Source organism: Dreissena polymorpha, chromosome 10 (genome assembly GCF_020536995.1).
Source record: "Dreissena polymorpha isolate Duluth1 chromosome 10, UMN_Dpol_1.0, whole genome shotgun sequence".
NCBI classification, from domain to species: domain Eukaryota; kingdom Metazoa; phylum Mollusca; class Bivalvia; order Myida; family Dreissenidae; genus Dreissena; species Dreissena polymorpha.
The window spans coordinates 64,903,843-64,921,650 of record NC_068364.1 but is presented as its reverse complement, the minus strand read 5'-3'; the positions used below and the strand labels follow the sequence as shown (position 1 = coordinate 64,921,650).

Sequence of the window (17,808 nt, the reverse complement as noted above, 5' to 3'; positions counted from 1 at the left end):
TAAATAAACTTAATATAATTATAGTTACTTTTATAAAAAATTTGATCCACATTGCCAACATTCTTCAAAAAGTAAATTTGATGATTTGATTCATGAATTAATTCAATAAGGTGCTTAAGAAATAATCCTGTTATTTTAATAATAGACCATTTATTTTGTAATTAAAGGTCTTTCAGTCTATGATACAAAATACAAGTCAGTCACAAATAATACAAGATGGAGTTGTGATATTAAGTTTAACATATTGCATTATTTTGCAAAACAAATACTGCAATTTTCTTTTATATTAGCACATGTCTTTTTCCTTACAAAATCAACAGTAAAATGTAGACACATTACCCTCTTTCAAGGGATTCACCATTACTCAAATTTTCCAAGCAGCATCAACATTATGCATTATTCAATAAAATACAATACGCAAATCACAGAAAACCAATAAGTAGTAGGAATTTTTTCAGCAAGTCTGTGAACCCTAGGACAAAGCCAGTAAAACTGCACATGGTCCAGGAATAAATTCCAGCAAACTAGCCACTTACCAGACCTTGTGGCCAGTAAATGTTTAGGACTTAATGGGTGACTGTATTAAGTATCACACTTGAGAATACTTTTTCTCTTACTTGGTATTTCTTTCGGCATCGGTGCTTGGGCACTGACAGGAAGCTCAGGTACTGCAGGTGTGTCCTCAAACAGATTTCCACCAGTAATTAGGTCTTCATCTGTAATGTACGAGAGATACTGATAAAAACAGAGAATGTGAGAAATGTCTCAACAATGAATGGACAATCATTAATATTTGTCGGCATGAAATATTGTGGCTTTTTTCTTCTTCTTCTAAAAAAGAATTTTCAGTAGACATGTTTCATTCATGGATTTCTTTTTTTCTTTTGAAAAACAAAAAGAGGAATTGTCGTCGGTCATTTTTCTCGAATCACTTTGTGTTTAATTTGTGGATCAGTGGACCACATTAACTAAATTAATATCTCACGAAATATTATTAGTTTACAGTATTATAGATATGGAAACAAATGTGATGACAACTGTACTTATAGCTTAGATTTAATAAAAAGTTGAAAAAAATATTAATGTGTTTGTCTCACATATTTGATTTCAAAAGACTGTGTACCGATGTAATATCTGGTACAGCAAGCATTATATATTATTTTATATTTTGTTACCAAGCAAATTACCTACTGACATGGCTTTTTTTTATTTGGGGAAAGAGGAAGAAATTTTCCAAAGTAAGTTTTAAATTTTTGGCAAATTCCATCATTTAAAAAAAATTCTCTGGAGAAGGGGCATTTCCCTTTACTGACCTCAGGAACAGTAGAATGTGAACTGCATATAAATATTTCAATAAACTGCAATGTTTTCTATTTTTGCAGCCCTTAGTAACAAGAACACAGATATTTCCTAAAACATAATGCAACTCTTTTATATTTAGGTGCATATTTAAAACCTATTATTAATTGATTCACATACATATTTACCTGTCCTCATATTAGAAGAAGCATGCCTATATTACCTAAAAATTCATTTGTAACTGCTCCGCCAAAACTATCTGCATCATTATCGTCGTCATCATCATCTAAACAAACAATCCAAAGCTTCCAATTTGAACAAATAACAAAACATGAACATGAATGCATTGCATCAACTATATTAACATCAAATTTACAATTTCAACACAGTTAACATAATACATAAAAAAACAAAAACAAGGGCTGTTTGTAAAACATGCATGCCCCCCATATGGGCTGTCCGTTGTAGTGGCAGCCATTGTGTGAATACCATTTTTGTCACTGTGACCTTGACCTTTGACCTAGTGACCTGAAAATCAATAGGGAGCATCTGCGAGTCACGATCAATGTACCTATGAAGTGTCATGATCCTAGGCAAAAGCGTTCTTGAGTTATCATCCGAAAATCAGTTTTATATTTCGGGTCACCGTGACCTTGACCTTTGACCTTGTGACCACAAAATCAATAGGGTCATCTGCAAGTCATGATCAATCTACCTATGAAGTTTCATGATCCTAGGCGTATGCGTTCTCGAGTTATCATCCGAAAACCATTTTACTATTTCGGGTCACCTTGACCTTTGACCTAGTGACCTCAAAATCAAAAATGGGTCATCTGCGAGTTATGATCAATCTACCCATGAAGTTTCATGATCCTAGGCATATGCATTCTTGAGTTATCATCCAGAAACCATTTTACTATTTCGGGTCACCGTGACCTTGACCTTTGACCTAGTGACCTCAAAATCAATAGGGGTCATCTGCAAGTCATTATCAATCTACCCATGAAGTTTCATGATCCTAGGCATATGCGTTCTTGAGTTATCATTCAAAAACCATTTTACTATTTCGGGTCACCGTGACCTTGACCTTTGACCTAGTGACCTCAAAATCAATAGGGGTCATCTGCGAGTCATGATCAATGTACCTATGAAGTTTCATGATCCTAGGCCCAAGCATTCTTGAGTTATCGTCTGACAACCACCTGGTGGACGGACCGACAGACAGACCGACCAAGCGACATGAGCAAAGCAATATACCCCCTCTTCTTCGAAGGGGGGCATAAAAAAATACAGAACAAAAAACAAAACAACTTAGATCAAGGTGCTTGATTTTAGAACCAACTCTGTCTCAGGTGTGGAAAAAATAGTTTCCCCCCTAACAAGCTTTACAGTTACACTAACTCTTTAACCTTGATCCAGCAAAGTCAAGAACAATCTGTTAAATTTGTTCGGGAATAAATTAGAGATAATCCGCTTAATGGAGAAAAAATCAAACCCGTTAATACTAGGGCCTTGTCTAATAAACAACCATACAACAAATTTGTTGTGCAACCAAAGTTTGTGGGCACATAAAACAGACATTTAGAATCGGTCCACTTAAGGACAACTCAAAATGATTGAAATAAATCTAATAGATAAAGAAATAGCAAGGAACTCATTCTAAATATTGCTTCACAGAAATTAAAACTCTACTAATTTGCATTGTTACTAAGTTTGTCACCCATTGTTTTAATAAGATGGGCTTTAGAACATTAACTGTAAACACAGTAAGCTTATGAATGTCAACAACTTTTGAGAGCTCAATACTGTACCCATGAATCCACCACCAAATCCATCGTCTATCTGATGCAGGTCGACGTCCATGGCTTGGGATGTAGATGGCTCAGGAAGGAGGGTGCTGTCTTTAGGGTGGACTGCAGACATCTCCATTGCCTGCGGACTCTTCATGTAAGAGTCCTCGAAATTCCCATCAAAACCCATGTCACCTGCAAGGGCAATGATCATCATGAATAGGTTATAAATTTGGTTCGCCATGTTGAAAAATGATCTAGCCACTGTATTGTGTTCAGTGATTTAAGGTCACCGCCATAAATGGTTAAGCACGCTGCTAAAACAGAACTGGATGAAAATCTGGATTTAAAATTTGACATTTATTATTATCTACCACAACAATGATGCAGCTTTTTTTTTAATCTTAGAAGACTTGTTTCATCAAAAAACACTTAGCAATCAAATGACCAACATCCATCATATACCTGCCTACCTGGTATATCTATCATATACCTGCCTACCTGGTATATCTATCGCATCATAACAATAGCAGCCTAAATTTCCTTGTCAATCCAAGGGTACCCATTTGCCTAAATTAAAACATAATCTGTATGTGCTTGTTTTAGAAATAAAGTAATGTAGATTTAAAGATGCTCCACCATTGTCAGATTTTTATTTTATTTGTTGCCACAGCAACCAGAATTTTTGATGAAGGAACAAAACAAGAGGGCCTGAAAGGCCCAAAGTCGCTCACCTGAGATTCAATGGAACTGACCTTTTCTGTGCAGCCCAAGATGTCATTAGAACAACATGTTCTTACCAACTTTCATTACTAGTGAACACCCTGGCAGTCATATTTTTCAACAGACCAGAACCATTTTCATACTCATCCAAGATATCATTTAAACAAATATACTGACAAAGTTTCATGAAGATTCATAAGTCCATATAAGGAAAAATGCCCCGCCCACTGGTGGCCATGTTTTTCAAGCAACTGGAACCACTTTCGAACTTGTCCAAAATATCATTGCAGGGGTTCCGCTGTCGATCGCCATTGGCGCCAAATGGCGCTAAATTTTTAAATGTGGCTCCAATTTTTTAAAAGTGGCGAATTTAAAAAAATCGGTAAAATCCTATCCGAAAATGTACTGCGAGTCGAAAGCACGAGACCGAGCAATAGCGGCCAGCGTCTGTCAGTTGTAAATATTGATTTACGACGATGTAAGCGACCTACAGTGCAGAGTGCATTAGAAATCACCGAAGCGTGTAAGTGTTACAAACGGTGTTTTTACTGCTTTTGTCAAGTTTTATGGGAGACATTATCGGCTCCTTTATGATATTGAGCAATAAGTTAAGTAACACGGGGACAAACTGTCACGACGATCAATAATTATAATGATTATTAGGGCCGCTATTTCTTTGTTAAAATCAAAACCATGGGGCTGGCAAAAGCATTTAATTTCTCCACATCAACAAATAAAAACTTGTTTCAACAGGTATTTGTGAGCGTTTCTTTTTAATAGATTCATTATTGTAATGTTCTAGGAAGGATATAAATTGATTAAGATAACAACAATTTCTGAATTAAATATAAAACATTCACTCGATGTACTATATTTCGGATATGTTAAATTCGGACATTTAAAGATCGGGACATTTATGCGTTGGTTTGATGTTTATAGTTTGTAAAAATATGTTTAATGTTATTTCAGGCAACTAGAATGGATTGTGGCAATTATCTGGGCCTTTCTGTCAGATAAAGGCGTGAACAACAGTCATTTAATTGAACCTGGAAATCATCCACCACTAACAAAAAACTTGTTAACAACAGAAGCTGATGTATATCATGTCCAAACGACCTAATATAACTGTTAAACAATTTGAAGTGAGATGCTTTATTTTCTGATTCCCTTTCAAATGATGAACATTGGTGTGATTTTATGTTTAAATAATTAATTTCGAAACATTTATGCAGCATACTGTTTAATACATTGATGTTAACATTATTATATTATTTTGGTTATCTGTGTTGTTTATCAAGTTGAAAAAAATGTTATTTATATACAAATAAAGCTTATTAAGACTTATGAAGGTATGACTAATGAAGGTACTTATTGTTTTTTTTATGAAATAACATACTTTTTAAAGTGATAATATAGTCAATGACATTAATGTAGTAAGGTTTCTTAAAATGATTGTTCTTATTAATAAGGTGGAATAACTGACAGTATTCACGCCGCGAAAAAGTGGCGACATCTTTTTTTGGGCCAGTGGAACACTTGCATTGGGACAAATCTTCTGACAAAGTTTCATGATGATCGTACAATAAATATGGCTTCTAGAGTGTTAACAAGGTTTAAATAAAGCTATACAAGGAAAAATGCCATGCCCCCTTGGCGGCCATGTTTTTCCACCAACCGGAACCATTTTCCAACTCTTTCATGATGACCGGACAATAAATGTGGCCTCTAGAGTGTTAACAAGGTTTTACTAAAAAATGATATATAGCCATATTAGGAAAAATGCCCCACCCCTGGTGGCCTTGTTTTTTAAGCAACCAAAACCATTTTCGAACTCATCCAAGATATCATTAGGACAAATCTTCTGACCAAGTTTCATAAGATCGGAAAATAAATGTGGCCTCTAGAGTGTTAACAAGGTTTTACTATAGCCATATAAGGAAAAATGCCCCGCCCCCTGGCAGCCATGTTTTTCAACCAACCAGCATCATTTTGAACTCATCCAAGATAATATTGGGGTGAATCTTCTGACCAAATTTCATGAAGATCGGACAATAAATGTGGCCTCTAGAGTGTTAACAAGATGTTACTATAGCCATATAAGGAAAAATGCCCCGCCCCATTGGCAGCCATGTTTTTCAAGCAAATGTAACCATTTTCGAACTCATCCAAGATATCATTGAGATCAATCTTCTGACCAAATTTCATGAAGATTGGACAATAAATGTGACCTCTTGAGTGTTCACAAGGTTTTACTATAGCCATATAAGGAAAAATGCACCGCCCCTTGTCAGCCATGTTTTTCAAGCAAACGTAACCATTTTCAAACTCATCCAAGATATCATTGAGACCAATCTTCCGATCAAATTTCATTTAGATTGGAAATAAATGTGGCTTCTAGAGTGTTAACAAGGTTTTACTATAGTCATATAAGGAAAACTGCCCCACCCCTGGCGGCCATGTTTTTACTGATCTGGACCATTTTCGAACTCGTCCGAGATATCAATGAAACCAATGTTTTGAACAAGTTTCACGATGATTGGGCAAAAATTGTGACTTCTAGAGTGTTCACAAGGTTTCTCTATAGCCATATAAGGAATACTGCCCCGCCCCCTGGTGGCCATGCTTTTCAATGGACCAGAACCATTTTTGAACTCAACCAACATATCATTTAGACAAACATTTTGACAAAGTTACATGAAGATTGGGCATCAAATGTGACTTCTACAGTGTTCACAAGGTTTTTCTTTTTTTTTACCTAGTGACCTAGTTTTTGACCCAGTTTAGAACTCAGTCGAGGTATCAATGGGACAAATGTTCTGACCAAATTTCATGAAGATCAGACAATAAATGTGGCCTCTCAGTGGTTTTTTATGGTAATTTCGGGGCTGATATTCGGCCCCATTCCCCTCAAAAGCGAGTATATATTTTTCCTGATTTTGTAGAAAAAAATCCCCTCCAGAATTTCATTTCATAACAACTAACAAAGTATATAACAAATTATTAATATTATATGATTTTGAATTATTATGAAGAGTTACATTAAATTAGTATTTCCCAAATCAGTGTACTTTTCATATGAATTTCATGCTTTTCCCAAAATGGCCAGGAAAAGGCCTGATGTATCTATATATATTGTGTCAATATTTGATGATAAAAACATTCCAATTTGGTCCATTTTATTGAAAAAAAAAATGCTCACATTTGCCATTTTATCGATTAGAAAGTCCCAATTAGACTCAAAATGGCTAGGAAAACTGAGACTGTGCATAAAAAGTTTAACTGTCTGAAACTAATGTTGAAATATCATTGGTATATATTTCAGACAAGAGGGCCATGATGGCCCTGAATCGCTAACCTGACTAACCTTGCTTAATGAACTTAAAATTTTATTAGACCCATATACAATCCCAAGCCAAATTTCATTAATTAATACATTCTGACAAAATTTCATTAAGACGTGATGAAAACTGTGACCTCTTTCATCTTCACATGGTTTTACTAGAATTTGCCCGGTGACCTAATGTTTGACCCCAGATGACCCATATACGATCCAAAATCAGATATTATCAAGATAAACATTCTGACCATATTTCATTAAGATCATATGAAAACTATGACCTCTATTGTCTTCACAAAGTTTTTCTATGATTTGACCTAGTTTTTGACCCCAGATGACCCTAATACAATCCCAACCCAGATTTCATCAAGATTAATATTCTGGCCAAATTTCATAAAGATTTAATGAAAACTGTGACCTCTACTGTCTACAAAAGTTTGTTTTTTTAATCTGACCTAGTTTTTGACCCTAGATGACCCAAAATCAATCCCAATCCAGATTTTAACAAGACAAACATTCTGACTATATTTCAATAAAATCTGATGAAAACTGTGACCTCTATAGTCTACACAAGGTTTTTCTATTATTTGACCTAGTGCCTAGTTGCTGACCCCAGATGACCCAAATACAATCCAAACAGGGCTCCTCTTGCCCAAAAATTTCTGTGGCCAACATTTTAGCCAATTGGAATTTTGTGTAGCCAAATTTTAGAAACTGTAGCCAAAGTTATAGCAAAGCATTTGCAGGGGTCAAAGTTGGATATTTTGAAAATCCTGAACTTAAAGCTGGGGGCCAGGGGGCCGCAAGGCCCTCGGTGGGTCCAGGGGACAAGGGGGCCAAAGGCCCCCAGAAGCTCCTGGATTCCACACATTTAAAGGGTGCCTGTACCTGTTCTGGTGATTCTATTTTCTTAAACAAGAGCACCGCCTTGCGGGTGCAGACCGCTCATCTATTTTCTTTTTAAAGGTGAAGGGACTCTCATTTTCAATCACAAAGGAGGGAGGAGTGGAGTGAAGAGGGGTGTATAGTGTGGGGTTGTGGACATTATTACATTATCTTCCAAAAAAGCGAAAAAAAAAAAAAAAAAAAAAAATCCGGGGGGGGGGGGGGGGGGGGTTGGGGGGGGGCGATGGGGGGGGGGGGTTTGGGTGCGATGGTTGGACGGTATTTCAAACATAACCATTTTAAAAAAAAAAATGGGGGGGGGTATAGTGTGAGGGTGTGGTGGTAATTTGTGAGATGATCTTAAAAAAAAAAAAAAAAAAAAAAAAAAAAAAATTAGGGGGGGGGGGGGTGGGGTGGGGGGGGGGGGGGTATAGTGTGAGGGTGTTGGTGGTCATTTGTGAGATGATCTTAAAAAAAAAAAAAAAAAAAAAAAAAAAAAAATAGGGGGGGGTGGGAGGGGGGGAGGGGGGAGGGGGGGAGGGGACGGCACGGGGGATGGTTTGGGTGGAGTCTATTGTGGTATGTCAGGTAAGAGTAGTTTCATCAAAGTATCAATCAAATCTAATCATAAATAAAGAAGTTATGGCAATTTTAGCAAAATTAATAATTTGACCTTGAGAGTCAAGGTCATTCAAAGGTCAAAGTAAAATTAAAGTTGCCAGGTACAGTAACCTCATGATAGCATGTAAGTATTTGAAGTTTGAAAGCAATAGCCTTGATACTTAAGAAGTAAAGTGGATCGAAACACAAAATTTAACCATATATAAAAGTTACTAAGTCAAAAAAGGGCCATAATTCCGTAACAATGACAACCAGAGTTATGCAACTTGTCCTTTTACTGTACCCTTATGATAGTTTGTGAGTGTTCCAAGTATGAAAGCAATATCTATGATACTTTAGGGGTAAAGTGGACCAAAACATAAATCTTAACCAAATTTTCAATTTTCTAAGTATAAAGGGCCCATAATTCCGTTCAAATGCCAGTCAGAGTTACATAACTTTGCCTGCACGGTCCCCTTATGATAGTTCATAAATCTTGCAAGTATGAAAGCAATAGCTTTGATACTGTAGGAATAAAGTGGACCTAAACACAAAACTTAATCAAATTTTCAATTTTCTAAGTATAAAAAGGGCACATAATTCTGTCAAAATGCCAGTCAGAGTTACATTACTTTGCCTGCACAGTCCCCTTATGATAGTTAGTAAGTGTTGCAAGTATGAAAGCAATAGCTTTAATGCTTAAGGAATAAAATGGACCTAAACACAAAACTTAACCAAAATTGTCAATTTTCTAAGTATAAAAAGGGCACATAATTCTGTCAAAATGCATGCCAGAGTTATCTAAATTTGCCTGCCCAGTCCCCTCATGATAGTAAGTAAGTGTACCAAGTTTGAATGCAATAGCATTGATACTTACTGAGAAAAGTGGAACTAAACGCAAAACTTAACCAAAATTTTCAATTTTTTAAGTATAAAAAGGGCACATAATTCTGTCAAAATGCACGCCAGAGTTATCTAACTTTGCCTGCCCAGTCCCCTCATGATAGTAAGTAAGTGTACCAAGTTTGAATGCAATAGCATTGATACTTTCTGAGAAAAGTGGACCTAAACGCAAAACTTAACCGGACGCCGACGCCAACGCCAACGCCAACGCCGACGCCGAGGTGATGACAATAGCTCATAATTTTTTTTCAAAAAATAGATGAGCTAAAAATCAACATACACATATATTTAAAAATCTTCATGTATTTGATAAAGAACACAAAGTTAGTCAAAAGGCAATTCATTCACATGCACCCTCTGTCTGGCATGGACTCGACTGCAGGTGTTGCTTTTGAAGAACCAGATAAAACCTGTAACAGTGGTTACAAATGATATTATTCACACATACTTTAAAAAAGTCAATAATACATGTTTAATTAATGCAGAATCAAATGTCACCATTTATATTCACAGAATCATGCTGCCAGAAGCCTCCTCATACACCTAAGAAAATTGGGTATGGTGGCTTCTGCTAAACAGTTAAAATTGAAAATTTCAGCATGGGTTCCCCTAGTTTTTATCCCAATCGTTGTTTGAATGCTAAATAATTGTATCCTGGTGTGACCCAAATTTGACGATGTAACGGTTACATGAAGCAATATTTAGCAAATAATTTAAGAAATAATGAATGTTTAATAGCACAAAATAATAATTTTAAACTCGGCTGTATTACTTTGAAATGATTCCAAGACAATAATCATCCATTTAATCGATAAAAATAGAACATCGTCGAATTTAGGTTTCGGCGAATTTGGAATACGGTAGGTTGCCCATTATTTGTTTTACAAAAAGTAAAAAAAAACAACATTTCTTGCTGCTGGGCTCATATATTGGGGACAATAAAACATTTTTTTAACTAAAAAAGACCTGTCCCAGTCAGCAAAAATGGCGTATTTGATCGTATTATCAATTACTGTTAAAATTCTTTTCCAGATTTATGCTTTATTCAAAGATCAAAATGTTTTAAAAGCTCACAATCAATGAATCATACGTTATTAATAAAAAAAAATTGGCAAATTTGCTAGATCTAACTTGCCGATTTTTTATGCAAAACAACCTAAACAGTAAACTTTAGCAACAGAAAATACGACCAAATTCGGGGTGTTAGTTAAAAAAAATAACAAGGGACAAAATTGTCACAAAACCAGGTTTTCATTGTGAAAAAAAATCTGATTAAGGGAGACAACTCAAACTGAACTTTTGAAATGAACAAACAAAATTACCCCCCTTTGCAAGTTTGTTTCAAAATAAATCTATTTTAAGTTGTGGTGACCTTGATATTGGAGATATTGACGTGATTCTTTCGTGCGACACACCGTCCCATGATGGTGAACAAATGTGCCAAATAATTGTAAAATCTCACAATGAATGACATAGTTATGGCCCAGACAAGCTCATTTATTGCCAATTTTGACCTTTGAACTCAAAGTGTGACCTTGACCTTGGAGATATCGACGTAATTATTTCGCGCGACACACCGTCCAATGATGGTGAACAAATGTGCGAAATGATTTTAAAATCTGACAATGAACGACATAGTTATGGCCCGGACAAGCTTGTTCCGCCCGCCCGCCAGCCAGCCAGCCCGCCCGCATTCGCCAATCTAATAACCAGTTTTTTCCTTCGGAAAACCTGGTTAAAAACCCTACCTGGTTGGTCTTGATGGTTCTTATATTCTTTATGTGATAAGGGCCCTCTGCCTGGAGACGCAATGCCTTCTTCCCACAAGACTGATAATTCAGGGTTTTCTTACAAACTTCTCAAACCGCTTTTCCACAAGCTTCCACTTTTCTCAACCAGTTCACTACCCGCCCGTAGACTACAGCAGGGAATGGCCACCCATTATAATCTGTACGCTGAAGTTTCTTTAGCTACCAACAGGCAAGTATCTCGTTGCCATTTTTCTTAACTTAAGTCTAAACACAGCTTCCCATTCGGCATCAAATATACGCAAAAAGTACTCAAATTGATTTAAATCAGCAGCAATCTTTAATCTTTAATCAGATGTAATTGTTTATTTAATCCTCTACTATGTACGATTTGTTTTCACATCAGTAATTTGTCTCGATGACCGGTGTTAATGCCGACTGCGTATGAATTTTTCAGGTCAATAACACGGCGATGTATTGATGCACAGTCTACAGCTGAAAGCGGTTAATATCTGGGATGGCATGTCAGGAAAAAAATCAATACCGATAATTCGCATTGTTCATTAATTAAGCAACGATTAATAACACTTATCCTTTATAGATTTTCATGAAAGAAAAACCATAATAAAGAAAATTTTATTCTCTTTAATCTGATATATAAACAAGTTTGGAAAGAATTGGATGAAAAATTTGGACTTTATTGCATAAACACCATTTTCTCAATTCAAGGGGAGGTAATTCTGTACTTCACGGACCAATAATGCTCATTTTTTGTAGGGTTCATGTCCTCATTGATAAAAAGACACTGTGCAAATTTGGAAAGGATCGGACAAAAAATGTGGAAGATTTTGAAAGTTTTCACAAAATAGGCAAAAACGAATAAACATGCAAAGTTCAATGAGCTCCTGCGGCCATGTTTTTTGACGAATCAAATTTCTTTGAACAACTTTCAGGGGAGCCTTCAAAGGTCATCCCTGTGAAATTTTTTGAAAATCTGATGAGCGGTTTCTGACAAGATTTTTTAAGGTTTTTACCATATATATGGTCATGGCGGCCATCTTGGTTATGTGATCAAATTTTTTTTAACAATTCTTTTGTCCCATGACCTAGGGATGCTCCACATGAAATTTCGTTGAAATTGGCTCAATGGTTTAGTAGAAGAAGATGTTTACAAATTGTTTACAGACAGACAGACAGACGGACGGTGAGTGATCACAATAGCTCACCCCGAGCTATCGCTCAGGTGAGCTAAAAAAGGACAGAGAAATTCAGCTGTGAATATTACATTCATACATTAATGTGTATTCATATAATAAATTTCGGAACATATAAAAGAGTGAATTTTTAATTTCCCCCCTTTCCTAAACGACGCGTTTTTCCCCTTTGGACGGGCCCCGCCATCATTCCCCTATTTGTGAAAAAAAAAAACACTGCCTGTAGAGTGATCACAAGGCAAAATGTTGACGACGCACGACGGACAAAAAGCGATCACAAAAGCTCACCCTGAGCATGTTTTGCTCAGGTGAGCTAATAAAATGAAGTGCATAGTGTCCATATTGCCATCTATCCATGTTTCAAATATTAAGAAGTTATCGCAGGATCCAGAAAAGTGCGACAGACTCACTGACACATGGACTGACGGACACTTAGAGTGCAAACCACAAGTCCCCTGCGGTGAAACCGGTAGGGGATAAATAAGGAACATGAAAGTGAAAAAACAAACACAATCGCAGGTCTTGCTCATGCGCATAAAAAATAATCGCAAAAGGCATGCAATAGCAACAAAGCATGTGGTGTTCATAGTGACTATTCTTGACAATTAAAGTGTATACAAATAATTAACTTTTTATTTTATTTTACAAAAGCAAAGAAAATTTCATTTTGTGGCATGTTTATTTTCCACGCTTTGCTAAAAAGTTTTTTATTAAAGTCATTGTTTTCATATAGGTATATTGAAATCCTATATGTTGTAATCAATGACATTTTGCCAGTATCGTTATTCTTTCATTTAATTGTGAAGGCTGCAAATAAAGCTGAGCATAACACAAAACCTATCAAGAGCATAACAAACATTTCAGTGTTTGACCAAAATACTCACCAAAGCCAAAGGAATATTTATACATATGATGAACATCTGTTTCAAAAAAGGACATTTTCAAGGATCGTATTTATTGACAGGTACAAGTAATAACCACAAGAACTGTGACAGTGCTTGTTTTCTTGATTTCAGGAAAGGGCCTGGCCTGCCATTTTGTGTAAAAAATTTACAAAACTGAGAAAAGGTAAAAAAAAATCCCAAAGTAAGCTTCAAATTTGGAGAAAATTGGATCACTTAGAAAATTCTTTTTGGGAGAGGGGTCTTTGTCTTGTGGGAAGGAGTCTATATAAGGCCTTTGCTAAAGAAGGCCCTGAGCGGAAACAAAGGATCAGTTGGTTGAACTGTTGAATTGAACAATATTCTGTAAAGTACAAGGCTCTCACAGTCTCACTAGGATTCGAATCCAAAGGTTCAAGAGCTCAAAATGTGAAGAGTAAAAAATATTTTTTCTTAAGCATCCATATCCTGGTGACAAAAGAAACATGTCAGCTGACTGTCTATTAGCCAACAAAAAACTTGCAAGAAACTTACAGTGTAATAAGAACAGCATACAGTTCTAGCAACAATGATATTTTAACACATTGTTTCGTAAACCAGAGAGTTTAAATGCTTGTTAAACATGCAATGGGTATTCTGGTCATAATACAAAATAATTACCAAAATTATCATCGCCAACAAACGATATCGTTGCTAGGTCCTCCTTCATGGTGATTTCTTCAGGCCTGCTTTGGTTTACAGTAGAAAACTGTGCAGTCATGTCAATATCACTGAAATGTAGTTATGCATGTATATTCATAAGATACATTGTAAGTGCCTGAAGTAAAATAGCAAATATGAAGCCACAAACAATGTCACAACTTCAGACATATTAACAGTTTTATAAACATTACAAATTCAGGGGTGTCAAGTGGCCAAAATCTAAAATCCTGAAAAAAAAGCCTAATGTGTGGGGGAACAGTGACAAAAGAGGGTTAATAATTCATTTAATTATGTAAACTGTGTTAACAATATGTCAAATTAAAATAATTTGTGTTTAAAATTACTTTTTGTGACAATCTTTACATACCGGAACAAAAATCCTCTAATTTATATCAATATAAAAAGCAGTTTTTGAGGGCCTAAATCCTGAATTCAGGAATAATCCTGAACTTTGACACCTCTGAAATTAAATGTTCCTTAAAAATCACTGCTTTTTATGTTAGGAATGTTGACAAATCTTATATTGCCTAAATAATCATTTATTTTCTAGACCCTCTCTTTTTTCATCAACATGTCAAGATTTGCATGTTTTTTTAAAACATATTGAACAAATTTCTTAAAACTTCTCGCCACAATTACTTTTTGGTGCTTTAAAAAATTCAATTCCCTTGATCAATAGCATGGCAGGGGTGAAATTAAACTATTATCTCAAGCGCACATACTGCAAGTCTTCAAGAGCATCAAAGTCATGAAAGTTCTCCTGAAGTGTGATAGCAGCCACATTCGCCTCACGGTTTTCTTCAGGAAGATCAACCACCCCTGGTCTAAAGGCCATCTTGATCTTAACGAATGCCTCATTGCAGTCAGCCAGCAGATACTTTGCTTTGCGGGAGTAAATGCGGACCACACCAAGCAGCAGATGACCAGATGTTCGAAGTGCTAGCTTCACCTGATTTTAAAATATAATGGCAGTTAAAAAATGGTCATGTAACAGTGTTTTGTTTTCATTAAAAATCGGGTCCAGTAACCAATGGAAAATAGTATATATTTTTCCCAAATGGGAGCTAAAAATTCCGAATGGAAGGTTTAAAAAAAATATATATATTTTTTTTTAGATGTAAATATTTTGTTCATCTCCCATCCATATAAGATCAACCTTAGTAAATATAATACTGAACACACTTGTATGCTCAATTTTGAAGCATTTGTAAGCAAAACAACAACAACACTAATTTAACAATTTTAGTCAAAACGCCGTGAATTTTCCCAATCCAAAGGGACCCCGCCCCATTCCCAAAATGGTGAAAAAAAACACTGTTAACTTGACTGGCCTGTAGATTTTCAGCAAAGAACACATTGGAAATAGTGTGAAAGTTGATAGTTACAGAATTTATTTATTTAAATTTAACAGTGTCACCGAAAAAACACGCTATGCAATCCTTAAACAAGAGCACCGCCTTGCGGGTGCAGACCGCTCATCTATTTTCTTTTTAAAGGTGAAGGGACTCTCATTTTCAATCACAAAGGAGGGAGGGGTGGAGTGCAGAGGGGTGCATTGTGTGGGGGTTTGGACATTTATTACATTATCTTCCAAAACTGCGAAAAAAATGAAAAAAAAATCGGAGGGGTGGGGGTGGGGGGCGTTGATTCTTGGGTGCGATGGTTGAACGGTATTTCAAACATAAAATAATAAAAATAAATATTTGTGTTTTTTAACCGTTTCAAAAAAAAAATGAGGGGGGGGTGTGGTGGGGGGGGTATAGTGTGAGGGTGTGGTGGTAATTTGTGAGATGATCTTAAAAAAAAAAAAAAAAAAAAAAAAAAATTAGGGGGGGGATTCGGGTGGGGGGAGGGGTGGGTGGGGGGGATTATTGGGTGCGATGGTTGGACGGTATTTCAAACATAAAATAATCAAAATAAATAGTTTTGTTTTTAACGGTTTAAAAAAAAAAATTGGGGGTGGGGTGGGGTGGGGGTATAGTGTGAGGGTGTGGTGGTCATTTGTGAGATGATCTTTAAAAAAAAATAAATAAATAAATAGGGGGGGGGGGGGGATTCGGGGGGGGGGGGGGGGCACGGGCGATGGTTTAGGTGGAGTCTATTGTGGTATGTCAATTTTAGCAAAATCTAATAATTTGACCTTGAGAGTCAAGGTCATTCAAAGGTCAAGGTAAAATTCAACTTGCCAGGTACAGTAACCTCATGATAGCATGAAAGTATTTGAAGTTTGAAAGCAATAGCCTTGATACTTAGGAGGTAAAGTGGATCGAAACACAAAATTTAACCATATATTCAAAGTTACTAAGTAAAAAAAGGGCCATAATTCCGTAAAAATGACATCCACAGTTATGCAACTTGTCCTTTTACTGTACCCTTATGATAGTTTGCAAGTGTTCCAAGTAGGAAAGCAATATCTATGATACTTTAGGGGTAAAGTGGACCAAAACACAAAACTTAACCAAACTTTCAATTTTCTAAGTATAAAGGGCCCAAATGCCATTCAGAGTTACATAACTTTGCCTGCACAGTCCCCTTACGATAGTTAATAAGTGTTGCAAGTATGAAAGCAATAGCTTTGATACTGTAGGAATAAAGTGGACCTAAACACAAAACATAACCAAATTTTCAATTTTCTAAGTATAAAAAGGGCACATAATTCTGTCAAAATGCCAGTCAGAGTTACATTACTTTGCCTGCCCAGTCCCCTTATGATAGTTAGTAAGTGTTGCAAGTATGAAAGCAATAGCTTTGATACTTAAGGAATAAAATGGACCTAAACACAAAACTTAACCAAAATTTTCAATTTTCTAAGTATAAAAAGGGCACATAATTCTGTCCAAATGCACGCCAGAGTTATCTTACTTTGGCTGCCCAGTCCCCTCATGATAGTAAGTAAGTGTACCAAGTTTAAATGCAATAGCATTGATACTTTCTGAAAAAAGTGGACCTAAACGCAAAACTTAACCAAAATTTTCAATTTTCTAAGTATAAAAAGGGCACATAATTCAGTCAAAATGCATGCCAGAGTTATCTAACTTTGCCTGCCCAGTCCCCTCATGATAGTAAGTAAGTGTACCAAGTTTGAATGCAATAGCATTGATACTTTCTGAGAAAAGTGGACCTAAACGCAAAACTTAACCGGACGCCGACGCAGACGCCGACGCCAAGGTGATGACAATAGCTCATAATTTTTTTTCAAAAAATAGATGAGCTAAAAATTTTTTGTTTGGCATAACCCAACCAAAATTTGGGTGGGTAGGTAGGTAGGGATTTTATTTTTAATTATTTTTTTTCTGACATTGAACTTCGACATATACCAAACTGAAAGGTAAATCATGGTTCAAACAGAAATCTCAAACCTAAATTCAAGCACTTTTCAAGGACTTTTCAAGGCCAAATTTTCATTTTCAAGGCCGAGAACCGTACGTTAGTTTCTTTTTGAAACTGCATTTTCAAACCAGATTAACATAGTAAATATCTTTTTTTTATTTGCTCAAACACATTACACTTATTCCACAATAACTCATACATGTTATTTCTAGTTATTACATAGAAATACAGGTTATCCATCCATAAGTCAATGAGTCTCACATATGTACGGTACAGCCAATGCGGCACAAACATAATCCGCGGCTACGCCACGGCCAGATTATTAGTACGCGGCCGCCGAATCGTGTGTTCACGCGGCGTATCGCCGTGGCAATCGGCATCGATCCGCGCAACGAC

General features: G+C 36.1%; 1 protein-coding gene across 3 annotated transcripts in view; it reads right to left on the bottom strand.

Moving 5' to 3' along the window:
* LOC127847866 (double-strand-break repair protein rad21 homolog) overlaps nt 1-17,808 on the bottom strand; it is a 30,413-nt gene that overhangs the window by 6,890 nt on the left and 5,715 nt on the right. For 2 of the 3 annotated variants that reach the window (XM_052380075.1, XM_052380076.1), the window contains exons 3-7: nt 14,805-15,031; nt 14,041-14,150; nt 3,111-3,284; nt 1,523-1,585; nt 618-716 (exon numbers count right to left, since the gene is read on the bottom strand). In XM_052380075.1, coding sequence (XP_052236035.1) covers nt 618-716; nt 1,523-1,585; nt 3,111-3,284; nt 14,041-14,150; nt 14,805-15,031 — 673 coding nt within the window. The remainder of the gene's footprint in view (nt 1-617; nt 717-1,522; nt 1,586-3,110; nt 3,285-14,040; nt 14,151-14,804; nt 15,032-17,808) is intronic. The other variant, XM_052380078.1, reaches the window with a different exon arrangement.